The sequence below is a fragment of the Oryx dammah genome, unplaced genomic scaffold, assembly GCF_014754425.2.
Source record: "Oryx dammah isolate SB20612 unplaced genomic scaffold, SCBI_Odam_1.1 HiC_scaffold_19, whole genome shotgun sequence".
Taxonomy (NCBI): domain Eukaryota; kingdom Metazoa; phylum Chordata; class Mammalia; order Artiodactyla; family Bovidae; genus Oryx; species Oryx dammah.
The window spans coordinates 66,813,723-66,835,497 of NW_024070203.1; the positions used below are offsets into that span (position 1 = coordinate 66,813,723).

General features: G+C 40.9%; 1 protein-coding gene across 1 annotated transcript in view; it reads right to left on the reverse strand.

Moving 5' to 3' along the window:
- LOC120879074 (fibrocystin-L) overlaps window positions 1-21,155 on the reverse strand; it is a 177,423-nt gene extending 156,268 nt beyond the window's left edge. The window contains exons 1-4 of the mRNA XM_040262130.1: window positions 21,033-21,155; window positions 18,859-18,948; window positions 10,824-10,968; window positions 9,708-9,816 (exon numbers count right to left, since the gene is read on the reverse strand). Coding sequence (XP_040118064.1) covers window positions 9,708-9,816; window positions 10,824-10,968; window positions 18,859-18,948; window positions 21,033-21,105 — 417 coding nt within the window. The 5' untranslated portion in view covers window positions 21,106-21,155. The remainder of the gene's footprint in view (window positions 1-9,707; window positions 9,817-10,823; window positions 10,969-18,858; window positions 18,949-21,032) is intronic.
- Window positions 21,156-21,775: the final 620 nt, after the last annotated feature.

Consider the following 21,775-nt stretch of genomic DNA (forward strand, 5'->3'; position numbering starts at 1 on the left):
TTCACCTTGCTTATAGTTTCCTTTGTTGTGCAGAAGCTTTTAATTTTGATTAGATCCCATTTGTTTATTTTTGCTTTTATTTCCAGAATTCTGGGGGGTGGATCACAGCGGATCCTGCTGTGATTTATGTCAGAGAGTGTTTTGCCTATGTTCTCCTCTAGGAGTTTTATAGTTTCTGTTCTTATATTTAGATCTTTAATCCATTTTGAGTTTATTTTTGTGTGTAGTGTTAGAACCAGTGATATTTTTCACAGAACTAGAACAAATAATTTCAAGATTTGTATGGAAATACAAAAAACCTCGAATAGCCAAAGCAATCTTGAAAAAGAAGAATGGAACTGGAGGAATCAACTTGCCTGACTTCAGGCTCTAATACAAAGCCACAGTCATCAAGACAGTATGGTACTGGCACAAAGACAGAAATATAGATCAATGGAACAAAATAGAAAGCCCAGAGATAAATCCACACACATACGGACACCTTATCTTTGACAAAGGAGGCAAGAATATACAATGGAGTAAAGACAATCTCTTTAACAAGTGGTGCTGGGAAAACTGGTCAACCACTTGTAAAAGAATGAAACCAGACTTTATTTTTTTTGGCTCCCAAATCACTGCAGATGGTGATTGCAGCCATGAAATTAAAAGACGCTTACTCCTTGGAAGAAAAGTTATGACCAACCTAGATAGTATATTCAAAAGCAGAGACATTACTTTGCCGACTAAGTCCATCTAGTCAAGGCTATGGTTTTTCCTGTGGTCATGTATGGATGTGAGAGTTGGACTGTGAAGAAGGCTGAGTGCCGAAGAATTGATGCTTTTGAACTGTTGTGTTGGAGAAGACTCTTGAGAGTCCCTTGGACTGCAAGGAGATCCAACCAGTCCATTCTGAAGGAGATCAGCCCTGGGATTTCTTTGGAAGGAATGATGCTAAAGCTGAAGCTCCAGTACTTTGGCCACCTCATGAGAAGAGTTGACTCATTGGAAAAGACTCTGATGCTGGGAGGGATTGGGGGCAGGAGGAGAAGGGGACGACAGAGGATGAGATGGCTGGATGGCATCACTGACTTGATGGATGTGAGTCTGAGTGAACTCCGAGAGTTGATGATGGACAGGGAGGCCTGGTGTGCTGTGATTCATGGTGTCACAAAGAGTCGGACACGACTGAGCGACTGAACTGAACATGGGTTTTCACCCTTTATGGGTTACACTCATAAACAAAAGATAGCAAAGCGTTTTTCAAAAACATAGAAGCAAAACTTGGGAAGACTTCATCAAAATAAGTTTTAGTAACTAAGCTCATGATAACTCTCCAGAGTTACACAAAACCTGACACATTAGTAAAATCAACATTTTATTAGTCATTGGCTATTATTATTCAATCAAGTAAACATATGCCAACTTCATTTGAAAAGAAAAAAATGAGAAATAATTACCACAAAAGGGAAAGTGAAACTGAAAGTGAAGTTGCTCAGTCGTGTCCGACTCTTTATGACCCCATGGACTGTAGCCTATCAGGCTCCTCCGTCATTGAGATTTTCCAGGCAAGAGTGATGGAGTGGATTGCCATTTCCTTCTCCAGGGGATCTTCCTGACCCAGGAATTGAACCCGGGTCTCCCGCATTGCAGGCAGACGCTTTACCATCTGAGCCACCAAGGAAGCATTTTGAAAAACAAAATTAATTCTGAACAGGTAAAGAGCAGAACTGATGGATGGATAAAGATTGCTCAATGACTGGGATACATGCAGATCAAAATCCACACCTAGAAACAAATAATACAGGAGAAAACAAGCTAGAAATAGATCAAGAAGAGTCCATCTGCAGAAAGAAAAGGGTGCTTCAGAAAATGGAAGAGGACAGGAACATGGGCAGGATTTAAAGGAATAACTGAAGTTTTTGGAGGAGGAACAGTGCTGGTGGAGAAAAGGATGACCTCTGCATGGATACAAAAATTATACAAGCAAAAAATTTAGCATGAAGTAGACTCTCAGTGATTGGCAGCTGTTTCCTCCCCACTCCTTCTCATTCAGGAACAACCTAAAAGAAAGATGCTCAGGTACTTGAAGTAAAAGGACGGATTTTTTTTTTAAGACTGCCAATAAGAGATAAATTTTGAAATTTGAGGCTAAGGATGACTTTGGACTCATTCTTTCACACTTTAGAAATGCTTAAAGGAGAATCAGTGTAAAAGTAGTAAGATATAAAACACCCAGTCAAAATACTACTTAAAAAATTTTTTTATTTAGGGAAAATACCACTTTTAGAGGTAGAATAATAGAGAAGGTAGAGGAAGAGAAGCTAGAGGAACTGCCGAATTGTGTGCAAATCAATCTCTCTAAGTCAAAATGTACTCACATAAATTATATCTGTGGTAAAAAAATAACTGAAGAATGCATATTAAACAACAGATTAGTTACTATTATAATTTGAGGAGACAGATCAGAAACAGATTTTCAATACACCACCAGCAAAGAATCAGTGAAGATGTCAGATAAAATTATTTCATAGAAAACAGAAAAAGAAGGTAGAAGATTCTGAAAATTAAGAATAATTAACCTACAATAGCAGTCAAGGATAAAGATTTGTCATGAGAAATGAAATATCATGAAAATGATAAAATTAGAAAATAGTATGAGAATTAGATCCTATAAATGTGTAATAGTGTAAAGGGTTTTAAAAAACTCAGTGAAAGTGTGCAAATGTTATTGATCCTCAGTAAGAACAAAAAGTGAGAGTGAGCACTTCAGCTTAGTTCAGTCACTCAGTCATGTTCAACTTTTTGTGACCCCATGGACTGCAGCACACTGGACTTCCCTGTCCATCACCAACTCCCGGAGTTTACTCAAACTCATGTCCATTGAGTGGGTGATGCCATCCAACAATCTCATCCTCTGTCGTCCCATCCTCCTCTTGCCTTCAATCTTTCCCAGCACCAGGGTCTTTCTAATGAGTCACTTCTTCACATGAGGTGGCCAAAGTATTGGAGCTTCAGCTTCAGCATCATCCTTCCAATGAACGTTCAAGACTAATTTACTTTAGGATGGACTGGTTGGATCTCTATGCTGTCCAAGGGACTCTCAAGAGTCATCTCCAACATCACCGTTCAAAAGCATCAATTCTTTGGTGCTCAGCTTTCTTTGTAGTCCAACTATCACATCCATACATGACCACTGGAAAAACCATAGCTCTGACTAGACAGACCTTTGTTGGCAAAGTAATGTCTCTGCTTTTTAATATGCTGTCTAGGTTGGTCATAACTTTTCTTCCAAGGAGCATGCGTCTTTTAATTTCATGGCTGCAGTCCCCATCTGCAGTGATTTTGGAGACCAAAAGAATAAAGTCTGACACTGTTTCCATTGCCTCCCCATCTGTTTGCCATGGGGGAAGTGATGGGACCAGATGCCATGACTTTAGTTTTCTGAATGTTGAATTTTAAGCCAACTTTTTCACTCCTCTTTGACTTTTATCAAGAGGCTCTTTAGTTCTTCATTATCTGTCACAAGTGTGGTGTCATCTGCATATCTGAGGTTATTGACATTTCTCCTTGATTCCAGCTTGTGCTTCTTCCAGTCCAGCGTTTCTCATGATGTATTCTGCATATAAGTTAAATAAGCAGGATGACCATATACAGCCTTGACGTACTCCTTTCCCAATTTGGAACCAGTCTGTTGTTCCATATCCAGTTCTAACTGTTGCTTCCTGACCTGCATACAAATTTCTCAAGAGGCAGGTCAGGTGATCTGGTATGCCCATCTCTTTCAGAATTTTCCACAGTTTTTTGTGATCCACACACTCAAAGGTTTTGGCATAGTCAATAAAGCAGAAATAGATGTTTTTCTGGAACTCCCTCACTTTTTCAATGATCCAACGGATGTTGGCAATTTGATATCTGGTTCCTCTGCCTTTTCTAAATCCAGCTTGAACATCTGAAAGTTCATAGTTCACATATTGTTGAATTCTGGCCTGGAGAATTTTGAGCATTACTTTGCTAGCAGGTGAGATGAGTACAACTGTGCGATAGGTTGAGCATTCTTTGGCATTGCCTTTCTTTGGGACTGGAATGAAAACTAAGCTTTTCCAGTCCTGTGGCCACTGCTGAGTTTCCCAAATTTGCTGGCATATTGAGTGCAGCACTTTCACAGCATCATCTTTTAGGATTTCAAATAGCTCAATTGGAATTCCATCACCTCCACTAGCTTTCTTCATAGTGATGCTTCTTAGGGCCCACTTGACTTCGCATTCCAGGATGTCTGACTCTAGGTGAGTCATCACACCATTGTGGTTATCTGGGTCGTGAAGATCTTTTCTGTATAGTTCTTCTGTATATTCTTAATATCTTCTGCTTCTGTAAGGTCCATACCATTTCTGTCCTTTAATGAGCCCATATTTGCATGAAATGTTCCCTTGGTATCTCTAATTTTCTTGAAGAGATCTCTAGTCTTTCCCATTCTATTGTTTTTCTCTATTTCTTAGCATTGATCACTGAGGAAGGTTTTCTTATCTCCCCTTGCTATTCTTTGGAACTCTGCATTCAAATGGGTTTCTCTTTCCTTTTCTCCTTTGCCTTTCACTTCTCTCCTTTTCACAGCTATCTGTAAGGCCTCCTCAGACAAACATTTTGCCTTTTTGCATTTCTTTTTCTTGGGGATGGTCTTGATCACTGCTTCCTGTACAGTGTTACAAACCTCTGTCCATAGTTCTTCAGGCACTCTATCACATCCAATCCCTTGAATCTATTTCTCACTTCCACTGTATAATCGAGGGATCTGTTCTGTACTTTCTTCAATTTAAGTCTTAGTTTGCCAATAAAGACTTCATGATCTGAGCCACAGTCAGCTCCAGGTTTTGTTTTTACTGATTGTATAGAGCTTCTCCATCTTTGGCCCAAAGAATGTAATCAATCTGATTTCGGTATTGACCATCTGGTGACGTCCATGTGTAGAGTCTTCTCTTGTGTTGTTGGAAGAGGGTGTTTGCTATGACCAGTGCGTTCTCTTGGCAAAACTCTATTGGCCTTTGCCCTCCTTCATTCTGTACTCCAAGGCCAAATTTGCCTAATTTCTTGACTTCCTACTTTCACATTCCAGTCCCCTATAATGAAAAGGACATCTTTGGGGGGTGTTAGTTCTAGAAGGTCTTGTAGGTCTTCATAGAACTGTTCAACTTCAGCTTCTTCAGCATTACTGGCTGGGGCATAGACTTGGATTACTGTGATATTGAATGGTTTGCCTTGGAAGTGAACAGAGATCATTCTGTCATTTTTGAGACTGTATCCAAGTAGTGCATTTCAGACTCTTTTGTTGACCATGATGGCTACTCCATTTCTTCTAAGGGATTCTTGCCCACAGTAGTAGATATAATGGGCATCTGAGTTAAATTCACCCATTCCAGTCCATTTTAGTTTGCTGATTCCTAAAATGTTGATGTTCACTCTTGCCAACTCCTGTTTGACCACTTCCAATTTGCCTTGATTCATGGACCTAACATTCCAGGTTCCTATGCAATACTGCTTTTTACAGCATCAGATTTTATTTCCATCACCAGTCACATCCACAGCTGGGTGTTGTTTTTGCTTTGGCTCTGTCTCTTCATTCTTTCTCTAGTTTTTTCTCCACTGATCTCCAGTAGCATATTGGGAACCTACTGACCTGGGGAGTTCATCTTTCAGTGTCCTATCTTTTTGCCTTTTCATACTGTTCATGGGGTCCACAAGGCAAGAATACTGAAGTGGTTTTCCATTCCCTTCTCCAGTGGACCACGTTTTGTCAGAACTGTCCACTATGACCCATCCATCTCGGGTGGCCCTACACGGCATGGCTCATATGAGCCATAGAGACTTGGAGACTTTTAAAGCAACTGGACGTTGCTGTCATGTTTTTATTGTATTTTACATGATACTGAGCCATGTTATGATGTTATGAATATTGATCTAAAAGACTGTGGGTGTGTGTGTGTGTGTGTGTGTGTCTGACTCTTTGCAACACCATGGACTGTAGCCCGCCAGGCTCCTGTGTCCAGGCAATTCTCCAGGCAAGAAAACTGGAGTGAGTTGCCATTTACTACTCCAGGGGATCTTCACGAACTGCCCCAGGCATCAAACCTGCATATCCTGTGTCTCCTGCACTGGTAGGCAGATTCTTTATCACTGCGCCACCTGGGAAGCAACTAAAAACTGGGGCACATCTAAGTAAAGGAGGAGTGGGAGGATATGTGTGTTGGACATGGGAAGGGGTAGCAGATTTATTTCAGACATGGCTATCATCTTTCACTCCCCATATCTTCACCTGCAATTTCTCTTTACAGATCTTCTTAGTGGGAGACGTGAATACAGACTGGCCTTAGAACCTGCTTTGGCCACTAGAATGTAATACAGGTAGCATGACATTTTTGAGCCTACTCTTAAAGGCTCCCTGCCTACTTCTGCTCTCCTGAGGGATCCCTGCCTCTAGTATCTGATAAGTTGGGCTACTTTATGGAGGGCAGAGACACTACACAGAACAAAGCCTAATTAGCTAGATTGTTCCAGCTGAAGCCCTCCAAAGTACCCAGTTGAGATTGGCAAAGCCTCCTGCCTAACACACAGCTGACCATAGACACAGGAGTAAGTGCAGCAGAGATCGGTCTAGCTCTGTCCAGAACAGAAGAACCACACAGCTGACCGATGAATACATAAGCAATATGAACAGTTGCTGCTTGAAGCTACCAAGCTTGGGACTTGTATGACACAGTAGTAGTGAACAGATGTAGGAAAACAGGTGTCAAAATCTCATCTTCCATTGTAAGATAAAGTAGATAATAAACTTTAAAGACTCAGAAATGGCAATAAACATATTTCTTAATGAGAAGCCTATTATTTAGAAATATCACAATAGAGAAAATGAAATAATCTACATACATTAAAAGTAATACTCTTCAGACTTCCCTGGTGGCCCAATGGTTAAGAATCTGTTTGCCAAGGCAGGGGACACAAGTTTGATCCCTGGTCTGGGGAAATCCCACAGGCTTTGAGGCAACTATGCCCCTGTGCCATAATCACTGAAGCATGTGTACTGCAATGAAGAGAAGCCTCCATTTGTCTCAACTAGAGAAAGCCAGAGCAGCAACAAAAACCCAGTGAAACCAAAATAAATATTTTTTCAACTTTTTTAAAACCATAAAAAATTCTTCTTGTATAGAAATACCACAGTAAAAAACTAAAGTTATTGAAAGTGGGGTAAATGTGAAGAATGAACATGAGGTGGAGTGAGTAGTCAAGGAGGTCCTGTTTGTTTTTAATTAACCTTGTAGAACCAGTTCAGTTTTTCATTATATAAAACTATAACTTTGTTAAATTAAAAAAAAATAATTTTCTGTATTACATTTTCAGGCCACACACCACTAATAATTTAAGAAGATTCAGTTGCATGGCATTAAATCTATTTTTGTCTTAATCAGAGGAAAAGCATCAGTCAGCAAATATAACCTGTGCTCCTACTAAGTGCTGAATGTTATGCTTGTTCTAGGGATGAAACATTGAACAAACCCCTCTAGCTCAGAAAAACACATTAAAATATAATCACTGCACAGTGGATTAGTAATAAATGGGATATATAGATAAAACACTATATAGTAATAACTATGTGCTGGTTCTTTCTGATCAGCTTATCATTTAATCCTCCATTTTACATGATGCAATGAGATAATCTCCATTTTATAGAAGATGAAGAAACTGAGGCAGAGTTTCACATATGACCAAGTCAGAGTAGATAAGGAAGCCTGTATATGGACCCTGAATAGCACTGAGCCATTGTACAGCTGAGGAACACAAGGAGAATCACTTAGCTCTGCATGGGGGAGTCTTCAGAGTCCCAAGGCAAGAGTAGGACTCACTAGGCAGAAGTGAGCTAGGTCTATGGATCCTTGGTCAGGGAGGATGTTAGGAGACACTGCTGGAAACAATTGGTTCCATACTATGAAATAATAGAGGAAACCTACAGACAATGGGTAAAGGCGAGATACTGAGTGGGGGAAAGACATAATAATATGTATGGTTTTGAATGCGGCATCTGAATGGTGCCATCAAAAAGGATGGAGAGGCCAACAGGCCACAGTGATAGTGAGTGAGAAATGACAAGACCAGAATTAAAACCAAGGGTATGGCAGGAAAGAAGATAAGGGGACAATGACCTTCACAGCTAAGCTGGAAGGTAAGATCATCATGGTTTAGTTTCTGAATAGCTCTGGAGCTGAAGATGAAGGCAAGGAAGACACTAAGGATGTAACAGGCTTCTAGCTTGAGACGTGTGATAAATATCAGAAATTTTCTAGTAGTCATGTATGGATGTGGGAGTGGGACTATAAAGAAAGCTGAGTGCCAAGGAATTGATTTTGAACTGTGGTGTTGGAGAAGACTCTTGAGAGTCCCTTGGACTGCAAGGAGATCCAACCAGTCAATCCTAAAGGAAATCAGTCCTGAATATTCTTTGGAAAGACTGATGCTGAAGCTGAAGCTCCAAGACTTTGGCCACCTGATGTGAAGAACTCACTCACTGGAAAAGACCCTGATGCTAGGAAAGATTGAGGGCAGGAGGAGAAGGGGATGACAGAGGATAAGATGGTTGGATGGCATCACTGATGGACATGAGTTTGAGCAAGCTCCAGGAGTTGGTGATGGACAGGAAAGCCTGGCCTGCTGCAGTCCATGAGGTTGCAAAGAGTTGGACACGACTGAGCGACTGAACTGAAGTTTAAGGAGGAATACTAGACATCCAATTTGAGATTAGTTGAATTGAGGTTGCTTTGGGGCCATTTAGGTGTTTTATTCTGGCAAACAAAAGATGGCTCCCAATTTAGGAAGAGAAAAGTGAGCCAGAGATATTTGGGAAGAATCATAGGCACTTCCTGAGGACAGAAGTCATTACCAATTTCCTCAGCATTTTGACTTACATTGGAATGTTATAGCACTCAGTAATCGACAACTTAAAACATAAATACAATTTTTAAATTACATGAGATGGTCTGTAGAAGAAAATATATTATTATGAACATCTGTATTTAGGGGAACTAAATTTTGAATAATTCTAGTCTACATACAGTCACATTTGCGCTCACTGCATCAGAAAATACAAAGAAAGAGAACATAATTATGTTTCCATTTAAAATGAAGATGAGGGACTTCCCTGGTGGTCCAGTGGCTAAGACTCCATGCTCCCAACTCAGGGGACTTGGGTTTGAATCCTGGTCAGGGAACTAGATCCCACATGCCACAACTAAGAGTTCTCATATCACAGCTAAAGATTCTGCATGCCGCAACTAAAAAAAAAAAAAAAAAAATCCCACATGCTGCAACTAAGACCTACTGTAGTCAAATAAATAAATACTTAAAAAAATAAAATGAAGCTGAGTCTGATGAAAACAGAAAAAGGGAAATCAAAGTAAGAGCAGAAATGGAGAAAGTGAAAAAACAGTATGAACAAGAAAACAATTTGAAAGTAAAAAAGCTGAATTCATTAATAAAATTAATTTGAAAAACAAAACAGGAAATGGTAAGATTTCATTACTATAGAAGATAATTTAACTGGGTGAAATTATCCTTAGCTACATGCTAGTAAATTTTTTAATGTGGAAATAGATAACAATTTGTAAATTAAAAAATAAAAGTCCAGTTCTAAAAGAAACCAAGTACAAGATCAGTTATATGTAAGTCAGAGAGAAAATGCCACCTACACTGAAGATGCAGGCCCGGCTGCTGACATGACCTTTGCAGGTATTGTTTTCTGTAACAGGAACCCCATCCACACTGACTCTAACAGTGTAGGAATCTTCTGGCATCGCTCTGGAAGGCAAATGGAAAACACACATGGAATGCAAAATTCTGTTATTTAATGTATAGCATTCATGAAAAATACCACCCCAGACTACATGTCATTTTAGTAAAAAAAAAAAAGTGTCTGAAATTCTAACTGTTGTATGTGTGTGCATGCATGCTAAGTCGCTGTTGTACAACTGTGCTGTTGTAGAATTAAATTCAAAATTAATTGTGCTTCTGTGCAATTCAGTTCAATTCAATTCTATATTATGGAAAGATGCTCTCCATCCTGAACTCTGTACTGCAAATTCTCACATCATGGATCTCAGGCAAATGCTTATTCTAACCAATGCACTGGTTATTGAGAAGAAAAACAATAATAACAATCATTTTAAATTGTAACATCACGTTGGTACAATTATTTTATGCTTGCTTTCTAAAAAGTTTTAATCATGCTTCTCCCTAAGTAAGCTGCAAAACGTCAACAAGCCTAATACGGATAGAATCCTCTGGAACACAGGCTACCTGTCTCAGTATTCAAAGCGGCCATTTAAAATGATTAATTTTTCTCCTAAGTTGCTAATAACAAACATCAATTTGAGTTGATAGTAAAGAACTTGAAATGTCAATCTACAAAATGATTATCTTTAATCTTAATGAGCATGTCAAGATTCTGAACAAAATTAATCAAACCAGACAGGAAGGTATAATTTTGATATTTTGAGGAGCATCATTGCAATTTAATAGTGGCCATTTATCTTCTAAAAGAGATCAATAATGATTAGATAATAGCTCTAATAACCTGGGAAAGGATATAGAACACATTTTGATCATGCCAGTATGTGGAAAAAGTACTACAAGTGAATGTAATAAAGATATAAAATAGTCTAAACACCATGAAGTCAAAAATAATAACTGATAATCAGAAAAATATTATTGTAATCGCCAGTGATAAAACTATTATAAAAATAATATGTATAACTGTGGTTCTGACATGATGAAAATGATGTTATTAAAGACACTTTACAACTTACCTAGTATAACATGTAATATGGGTTGAATGACTTGAATCTTTTTCTACATCACAAGAAATTGATCGGAAAGAAGAAATTAATTGCACTCTGTTTCCCAATTCAGCATTGTCAACTCCATAGTCAAACTGGTTTGCTTGAGCAAAACCTGGAAGAGTAAAAACACTCAATTATTACTAATGGAACTCTGTTTTCAAAGATCTAACAATTATCATTTTGTATTGAATCACCAAATGAATAAGGAAGGTATTGATGTAAGCCATTAATCTACTTCACATTTACCCCTGTGATTGCAATCCTCTTTGAAAACATAAAAATTAGCCTATAATTAATTAATTCATAAAAGCAATGCTTGCAAATCTATTATCTGTCAGGTGTTGTTAAAGGCATTGGAATCAAATGGCTTATATCCCACTAATGGGAGAGACGGGTGAAGAAATAGACAATATACAAATATATACCACCAGATGTTGTTTCTGGTGGGGATAACTACTATGAAAACAGCAGGCAAAGGGGCACAGCAAGAGCAGACAAAGTGAACAGGATTTTATAAGGCATCAGGTCTTTACCTTGAGTACCTATAAAGCAAAATCGGAGGTAAGGCTTGCAAGTAGAGAGTTTGAGAGTTGATCCCTTAGGGACGAGAGAGAAGAAAACTTGGACTCCACTGAAGGCAGCTGGGGCTCAGTCTTTCTGGGAAAGACTTTTGAGGAAAACACAGTAGCCTCTCAGAAGCAAAGAGTCAATGAGAAGAAGCATATATTCATCAAATTCTCTCCCATTAGCTGAGGGCTCCCCATGGGGGAAATGATTTTTCCCACACTTTCAGGCTGCACAGAGGTATATGCCACCTAGGTTCCAACGCCACGGCATCCAAGAAGCCCTTGGGACAAAGACACACTGTGGGACCTTTAGGCGAGACCTGGAAGCATGGATTGAGTCAGGGTACACAGGGAACGTTTTGCCACAGCTGTGGCTCGACTAAGAGGTGGGAACCAGGATGTGCAGCTGAGTAAAAAAGGCATCTGATAGAGTTGACTCCTTGTGCCATACAGATATGCTCATGAATGCTAAGTCACTTCAGCCGTGTCTGACTCTCAGCAACCCTATTGACTATGGCCTGCCAGGCTCCTCTGTCCATGGGATTCTCCAGGCAAGAATACTGGAATGCCCTGCTATGCCCTTCTCCAGTGGACCTTCTCGACCCAGGGATCGAACCCATGTCTCCTGCATGGGTAGGTGGGTTGTTTACCACTAGTGCCACCTAGGAAGCCCACAGATATGCTCAGACCCTGCATTTGAAGTAGAATGCATTTTCAAGTCTACCAGACAGTGGTCAGCTAAGAGCTCTGCTAAAGATGTAATAGAGGGACTTTCCTGGTGATCCAGTGGTTAAGAATTCACCATCCAGTGCAGGGTACATGGGTTCAATCCCTGGTCAGGAAACTAAGATCACATCTGCCTTGGGGCAATTAAGACCTAATGCAGCCAAATAAATAAATAAAATATTTTCTAAAAGATTTAACACAACAGGGTTAATGGAACAAGCAACAGGCCTCCCTAGTTGGCCGTGAGGCTACAATTGATACTTGTTTGACCTCTCTCAGCCATTGTACTTTCCCCACCCATAAGCCAGAACTTCAGCTAATGGAGTGATGCTAACCTTTATCCTGAGGATCGGAGCCCTTGGTTTTCTTCCCAACGTGTGGTTGTGGCTGCCTCCTATGCCTACTGACAGTTATCACTGCACATGGAAGCCAAGAGACGCCCCAAGAATACCACAAATTCCAGACACACTCCTCCTTCTCTGTATCAAGGAAAAGCAACCCTGCCTCTTCAGGATCACCAGAATCAACTATCTCTAGCAGTCCACCACTTATGTTTGCTGAATTCAGACTGACAGGATAGTAGCAGTAGTTTCAGTTCAGTGGAACCCAGACCGGGATCCCTGCCAGAAGCATCCTCTATCTGGAAACTCAGACCCAGAACCCAGGAGAACCTAAAATTGCAAGGACAGAAAGCACAGATTCAATCTTTTGATTACTGGAAGCGATAAGGACAGGGAGTAACCCTTCATTCCCAGCTCCATGTATCCATCTGTTGGGAAACAATAGTCCGGATCTGCCACTGGTCAGTGCCTATGGCTCTGATGACAGACAGCGTCCCACCTCACAGGATGTTGTTCCCAAGCTGGGCTCTTAGTCTTGCCAGCTGCAGGCTGTGCCATCATTCTGTTAGGCCACCTGTTTCGGGATGATGCAAGGTTTATGGTCATGTGCCCAGTATCACAAATTTTCACTATAAAATATGTTCCTTGTTTTGAGGCCCTATTTTGTGAAATATTGTGACTCCTTATGGAATTTCATTGTATTTTGTGGGATTATACTCTCAGAAGATGAGGCCAGCACAGGCACTGTGGAAAGAGAAGGCAAAAGCCTTCTGTGGAGCGGGTGTCAGTACCAGGAATAATGAATATCTGCTTGTCCATGAGGGAAGGACAGTGATGCAGCTGACATGAGGGTGGCTGGGTGGACTTCTTGAGGATGGTCCCTACTGAGACTGTCCTACGTGCTGGTCTCTGCTACTGACAGGGCAGGTAGTCAGCAGCGGCAGTAGGTAGCTCAGTGCTGATGAAAAGAGGTCCCTAGTGTTGGCCCATGCACAGCCTCCCCCCATGGCCCTCTGTCCATAGGTCACTGGACAAGCACTCAAGTAGCCAAGGAGAGAAGCTTCTGAACGAGTCATCCAGTCAACCCAGTTGTTCTGCTGTCTCTGTCTTGTGGAAATTAACTTGAGACCTACAGGTTTGCAGCCTTCCCTAGTGGCTCAGATGGTGAATAATCTGCCTACAGTGTGGGAGACCTGGGTTCAATCCCTGGGTCACTGTGTCGAGGTTCAGCAAATGCCAGAGCCGTAAACTATAGCTGTGGGAACACTGCATGCTAGGGGACAGTGCTGTTTACAGGAAAGGGCGTCTGGACCCTGATATCTGGGGTTGGAATCCCAGCTTCAGCAATTCCTTGCTGTCTGAACTTGAGCATTACCTTTAGATATAAACTCACTTAGTCATTTTTCATCAGAAAAATGACCATAATAATCGACTTAGCAGGAATTATCAGGAAGACTAAATGAGGCCTTTTATATAGTACTTAACATGGTGCTGGCTCCTAGGTTAAGAGCTCAATTGATAAATACTCAGTTGATATACACTATATTTTAAGTCAGGCTTCCCAGGTGGCTTTAGTGGTAAAGAACCCACCTGTCAACACAGGAGGCATAAGAGATGCGGGTTTGATCCCTGGGTTGGGAAGAGATGCGGGTTTGATCCCTGGGTTGGGAAGATCCCCTAGAGGAGGAAATGGCGACCCACTCCAGTATTCTTGCCTGGAAAATTCCATGGAGAGAGGAGCCTGGCAGCCTATGGTCCATAGGGTCGCAAAGAGTCAAATACAACTAAAGCAACTTAGCATGCATACACGCATATTTTAAGTCACAAAATATTGATAGTTATTATTAGTGAATATTAATATCCTTTTTAAAAAATAACAGGACAAATAAGTGAGAGGCCAGGATTTGAACCACGGCTATGATGCCAACCTGGCACCTTTGTGATATTCAGAGAAAAATAATATTTAAAAATGCACATTACAAAGCTATTCCCAGTTATCCAATGTAAGTTCCTCTAGAACCTATGTTCTTAGCTCCTCTTCTTTATAGGTAGAAAAAGTAAGCAGAAACTAAACAAATGGTGGGATTTTAATAAATTAATTTTATTTAATTTATTTTAAAATTTATTTTATTTAATTAATTATATTTAATTCTTCTAAGCTTAAAACTTAACCAAATAGGACTCATCCAATATAGGCTAAAATACAAACATATCAATTTGACATGTGAAAGATACTTGCATTGAGTTTGCAATCTAGGAAGGCAGTTACTGCTCAAATGGAATTTTGAGAGGATACATGAAAACAGAAAAGCAAACTACCTGCAAAGCCACTTTTTCCTTTTGCCAATTTCTGCTTATCTCTGTACTTCACATTGAGTTTGGAACACACAGATGGGTTGCTGGCCACTAACTAAAGAACACAGTTTTACTTGTGGTGTGGCTCAGGATGAGATATGTGTATTTATTTTCCTGTTAGGCACACGTCACATCAATGATATGGTAATGCAGATAATGGTTTTCAGCATTTCTATGACAAATACAAGTCTAAAAAATAACACCAACAAAAGATGATATTGTTTTTAGCTTAGGAATCGTTTCAATGTGTTTTATATATTATAACTTATTAGCTACTTCCAAAGAGTTAAAAGGAAATAGTAAAGAATCAGCTTTAAAAAAGAATTCTAATTTAAAAGTCTAATTCTAAGTAAGTCACTGGGTATAAAGAAGATACCTCTGGAAGTACTCCAAAGCATAAAGATTACATGAAGGGTTGGGTGTACCCTGGAAACAGAAAAGGTGGAGGCTTCAGATGGAAATTCCTGACATGTTGATGTATTTTTTTCCCTTTTGTCAGAAGAACTGGAGACAAGACTAGCCAGGCACGCAGTCCTGGGTCTCCTGATAGCAGCCTGTGCTACTATCATGAAAAATGTGCGTGCTGTCACAGCCAGCAGTTGTCATGTACCATGCAGGCTGTTTTGATTCCTCTGGTTTAAAAAATAAAAAATCAGGGTTGAGAAAGTACAAATCCACTTAAAATCTGTAACATTCAAAACAATGGGAAAAATGATGCAGTGTGATGGAGGAGAACTTTTAAAGAAGGACACCATCCCTATAACATAAATGCAAAGGAATAATAAAAATAAATTGGCTCTAATTTATGGAGCAGATATTATATACCAGTGCCTTAGCTACATCGTCCTTTTCAATATTCACAATAGCCCCAACAGGTAGGAATTAGTAGCCCATTTCATTGATGAGGAAGCTGAGGCTTAGATAAGAAACTTGCCCCAGTCCCCTAGTGGGAAGCGGCAAAGGTGGACCTGAAAGCCAGTTGAACCTGACTAAAGTCTATGTGCTTTCCATAATATAAAACTTATATAATTCACCACTTCAGTTAAACAAAAATATACCTGCTAGACATTGTAATAAGGGAATATCTAGAAAGCAACAAAAGTAAAATGTTTTACCTTCCAATTGATTTTTTTTTAACAAAGAGAAATATCAAGGAAGACAATTGAGAAATACAAGGAATGAATATCAAGAAATAAACACAATAAACTTAGAAACACTCCAGAACTTATCAAAATGATAACACTCCTCATTAAATCAGCCATCTTAGAAGAAGATACAATGATTTCTACAATTTTGCCACTGCTCAAAACACTTACTTGGGGAGCATAATTATAAAACTATATAACTTTGACTCCTGGAGATAGACTTTAGAAGAAAGTAAAACACTAGCAAATTTTTACCTGTAAAGTTCATTATGTGTGGAAATAGACAAAAGCCATTTGGATACAAAAAAAAAATACTAACAATAGATCTTTCAGAGAACTCAAGTTAAATATTTCTATATTTTAGTTTTTCATCGTGACCACTACAAAAATTTTAAGTTATATGGGACCAACATTTAGGTGATCAAGTATTTAAAAAGCCATTACCAACATGTAGGTGATAGAGTATTTAAAATCCCATTAGAAGGTGTTCTGTGATTAATAAATTATCTCTGTATTCAATTCTAAAGATGGAGTCTGGGTCAGACACAACACTGACAGGTTAAAGTAGTTGCTCCAAATAAATTTTGTTCAAGTACCACATTCACGTACCCTTGGAGGTCTGGTGTATTTTGCAAATTCATTATCATTACCTTAGACACATTCTATATTTATCATTGGCCCCAAAACAGTATTTAGACTCACCTTTGAGAAAGACATTAGGTGTCACAATTTTAGTCACCTGCTGTGTGTGGTTAAAGCAAGGAGAGGGAAGACATATCAAAGTAGGCAGACGTATCTGCAATTCAAATAGTATTTAACTATTTTATAATTCTTGGCCGGAAGCATCCAGAAATGCAGATTGATGGGAAAACTAGAGAAACTACAAATTCATCATGACATTTTGTGCTTCATAAGTAAGAGGACTACTCTTAAGACTCATAAAGTTTACCAAAGAGAAAAGATTATAGCTGGATTAATAAGGATGTTCCTCCAAAATGCCTTAAGAATGGAATGGTTTGTTTTGGTTTTCCCTATTTCTAACTAGGGATGATCTGAGTCTATGCAACTAAACTCAAGCCATGGTTCCTGGATGAGAAAAAGTATGTGTCCTAAGCCGCTTCAGGGGCATCCGACTCTCTGTGACCCTCTGGACCACAGCCCAGCAGGCTCCTCTGTCCATGGGATTCTCCAGGCAAGAATACTGGAGTGGGTGGCCGTGCCCTCCTCCAGGGGGATCTTCCCAAACCAGGGGGATTAAAACCCTGTCTCTTACGTCTCCTGCATTGGCAGGCAGGTTCTTTACCACTAGCTCCACCTGGGAAACCCACAGAAAAGGTGTAGGTGTTTATTTATTTATTTTTAATGGGAGGTAATTGCTTTATAATGTGTTGGTTTCTGCTGTGCAACACCACAAATCAATTATAATTATATATATGTAAGTAAGTAAGTGTTAGTCACTCAGTTGTGCCCGACTCTTTGCGACCCCATGGACTGCAGCCCACCAGGCTCCTCTGTCCATGAGATTTTCCAGGCAAGGATACTGGAGTGGGTTGCCATTTCCTTCTCCAGGGGATCTTCCCAACCCAGAGATCGAACCTGGGTCTCCTGCACTGCAGGCAAATTCTTTACTGACTGAGCTACAAAGGAAGCCATATATACACACATACATATATCCCTCCCTCTTGATTCTCTCACCCACCCCCATCCTACCCCTCTGGGTAGTCACAGAGCACCAGGCTGGGCTCCCTCTGTTAATATAGCAGCTTCCCACTTTTGAGGCAGAAGGAAATACCTGAGCGGTTTTATTGTTTTGTTTTGTTTGGGGTGCTTCTCTCATGTCATCTAAATCTCTGTTAAAAATCCAGCACTATCTAAGCAAATATTAACAATAAATACTATAAGGGAGCTACGGATAAAGACATTTTAAAAAGTCCTTAACAAACACATTGTCTCCAGGTGTCTAACTCTTAAAAAAAAAACAAAACACACACACTTTAATCCAAAATATACTATTCACAATTTAGAGGCACAAACCATTTCAAGTACACCATTGAGAGATTAAAATTCTACAGAAATTTTACTTAGAAATATTGAAAGACACTTCAATATATAAGACAGAATTATTAAATATCTTGCTCTGACTCCAAAAAATCCCATTGCACTTCTTAAAGACTAAATAAAAGTTTTTATTAATATTCTTTAAAAACCTTTCTTTCCCATCCTTCAAAAATTCATAACCATCTGAATACTACCATCATTTAGATTGTAAAGAGTGAATGGCTAAATGAACCATGTATTTCTATTTAACTCAAGAAACAGTTGCTCATTAAATATATTCGGTAATTGCCTACTTTGTTAGCATCCCAAGACCAGGCAAGGAGAAAGTCATACATAACCCATGTTCTGATGAAGTATATGATAAGGACTGCATGGCAGAAGAAGGCATCCGAAGCTTTGCTTTCAATTGTCTTTTTCCTTTCATAACCATTCTACTTCTCCATCATACACCCTTACTAACATCCTACCCCTTTGAACTCCACAAATATTTTATTTAATATAAAAATAAATGCTATTAGACCCATGAAGAACAAAGTAGGTAGCTGCAGAGTTGGGTTAAAGATGTTCCTTTCAATTCAGTCATTATAGTCCAGATCCTGGAGTTAAACAAGTAATTATAATACAAATTCAGATGGTCAGGTTGATAGAGACTTTCTGGGGTTTCATTAGGTGTCAAAGAGGATAGAGTTTTCCTACCCTGGCCAAATAGAGAAGCAACTCTAGTGGATTTAGAAGAGAAAAAAAATCAATCTCTAAATGTGAAAGTCTTTAAAATACCTCAACCTTGGTGAAAAATAAAAGACAACCGTACCTTCTCCTTTGATAGTCAGCCTTGTTGCTCCATTTATGCTGCCATATTTAGGTATTATTTCTGTGATTTTGGGAATTATTTTAGAGCCATCTGAAAGATATGAAAGTACAGTAGAAGTAAAAGCCTCAAGTACTTCATTTCAGCATCAAATGTTATGCTACAAATTACAATGATGAAAGAAAATCATCACGGAGATTACAGGACAGAAAGTAAATACACTTATGTTTTATTTTTGGTTCTATTACTAACCAATGACCAGACAGGGAGTTAAGTCTTTAACTTAGTTAATACTCATTGGCTTCATGTAGAGCACTATCTTACCTGCTACAAAGAGGAATAATACATGATCATTTTCAGCATTCGTACCTATCATATTAAACATTTATTAGACCCTTAATTGCATATAGTGCTCTGCTAGATGCAGTCAGTTCCATAAATACAGCTATCAGCCCACACAAGCAGCAGACAAGGCTGGAGAAACAGCTCTGTGGAGAATAAGGTCATTATCAAAACCCCTAAGAAATGCATAGCCTGGTAAATTGAAAGAATAGTCCAGGTACAGAAAGGAATGGCGTGTTTTAAGTTGAAACTGTTTTCTGTGACAGAGCTAAGACTTCAGGGAAGATCATTTCTGAAACTTTATGATGATAGTGAGTTCTCAATGTAAAGGTCACTAGTTCATTCAATAAACAGTGTTAGGTTCCGGGGCATTGAAAAACGTGTGACATTCCCAACTTTTCCAAAAGCTCTACTTAGTAGAGTGATGGAAGAGAGCACAGGGGCGATGTGAGTAAGAAGGGGCGTTTCATCCACACTCCTGGGGTCATACTGGCTTTTTGAAAGAGGAGTGAAGCTGCTGTGCCTGGGAGAGCAAACACGGATTAGCTAGACTGGACAAACCGGTGGCAAGGTGGACTTCTAGGCCAAGACAGGTGCCTCTGCAAACACAGCGATGAGTGAGTAGTTTCTTTGGGGAACTGGAATTGATGCTTCAAAATAACTCAAAAGTTACAGGATGGCTTAAGGGATTTATTTTCTGCTTAAACTGCACAGGTAATTATTCGGTCCAGTAACAAATTCTCAGAATAGGTGGGAAAAATTAAGTGACATAAAGAAAAGCCACAGATATTTGAAATGGACGACTGAGAAAAAGTTTAAAAATTATGATTTAATTCCTTCCTGCCTGAGAAAAGTTTAGTGTGGACTTCACCTACAGTGGCAAAAGCTCTCCAGCATAAAGAAGACTGCCTCCCCCCTCCAAGAACCAATGACTCTGCCCTTGACGTTTGTCTTTGTCAAGAGTTTCAAGGCCACTCCTGCTTCAGGCACATTTGTAACCTGGAGCAGTCCACAGCCAAGAGTAGGAAACTTCAGCGAGCAGGCTGGATCCTATCTCCTAGACACACTGCTCCTCGCCTATCTCAGGTTCATCCTCTCCGTTATCTCCACAGCCAACTCCAGTTTCTTATCTTATCAAGTCTCGTTCCAGCCCTCTCTTGGGTATTAGTTGAAGGCACAGGGCAGCTGCCCCTGGAAATGACTGACACCCGCCACAAAGACCCATTCCTGTCCTACTGGGAGACTCTGTCCTTCTTTAATGGACAAGGGACCCAAAAGTGGAGAAGGGAGGGATCGGATTGTGTCCTCCACCCCCAGCCAAGTGAAAAAGGTGAAGTTTTAGTTGCGCAGTCGTGTCAGACTCTACGACCCCATGCACTGAAGCCCACCAGGTTCCCCCATCTATGGGATTCTCCAGGCAAGAATACTGGAGTGGGTTGCCATGCCCTTTTCCAGGGGATCTTCCAGACCCAGGTCTCCCGCATTGCAGGCGGGGTCTTTACCGTCTGAGGCAACAGGGAAGCCTACCTGCAACCAAACTGCAGTTTATTTTTCAACTGAGTCACCACGGATGGAAGGGGTGAGGTTCCATAATTCAAACAGCACCTCTGACGGGAAGAGCAATCTGTCTTCGTATGTCTTTCTATGACTGTCTGTCTGTCTCAGGCTAATCCTGCGTCCCAGGATTACTAAACCTAGTCCCCAGGATCACCATGCAGTTGCGCCCCCTCAGCCTTGACCTAGGCAGGAGCCAGGCGGTGCCGCCCCTCCCCGGACCCCAGGAGCGTCTACACCAAACTCTCCTGCTTGCCTCCCTTGTGCCCCAACTGAGTTACCTGCGCGGGGCTCTGCGATGCTCAGGAGCAGCCCCCAGAGGCCGCAGGTCCCCCAAAGCCACAGGTGTCCCATTGCAGCGCTAGAGGCGCAGGGTCCACGCCCGCTACTCGCCTGCAGCTCGGCCCGCGCCCCGCTCTGCCGGCTAGCGCGCCCGCCTCGTCCAGGCGCGCAGGCGGACTCGCAGCCCCGGGGCCGCCCCACGCCCGCCCCGCCCCGCCCCGCCCCGCCGGCCCGGGCGCCCCCGGGGTTCGCGCGCAGACGCACACCCTTCACCCAGCGCCTAGCGCCCTGGCCCGTTGGGCGCCATCGCACCTCCGCATTCAGACTTGAGTGCTGACGCCGCAAGGCTGTCTCCACAGGTCCAATAACCCCACTTTTTCTTCGCAAGAAAGATCCAGCGGCAAGTGTTCCATCAACCCCGCCTTTTCTCCCTCCCGCTGATTCACCTCCGACCCCACCCCGTCCTTCCTCCCTTCCTTCCAACCTTCCTTCGCTCCTTCGTCCCTTTCTCTGTTTTCTCCCCCCACCCCGCCCCACCAATTCTGGACTTCAATGTTTGTTGATCTCTGGGCACGTCCCCACCCCCCCCCACCCCCAAACAGGCGCCTTAGAGACTTCAACTCACAATAGTTCCATAAGGACTGTTACTATGATTATGACCCCCATCACACGCCCTAACCGAGGCGAATTTTAGGTTACTTGCCCAAAGCCATACACACTTAAGTGTCGACCCAGGACTTGA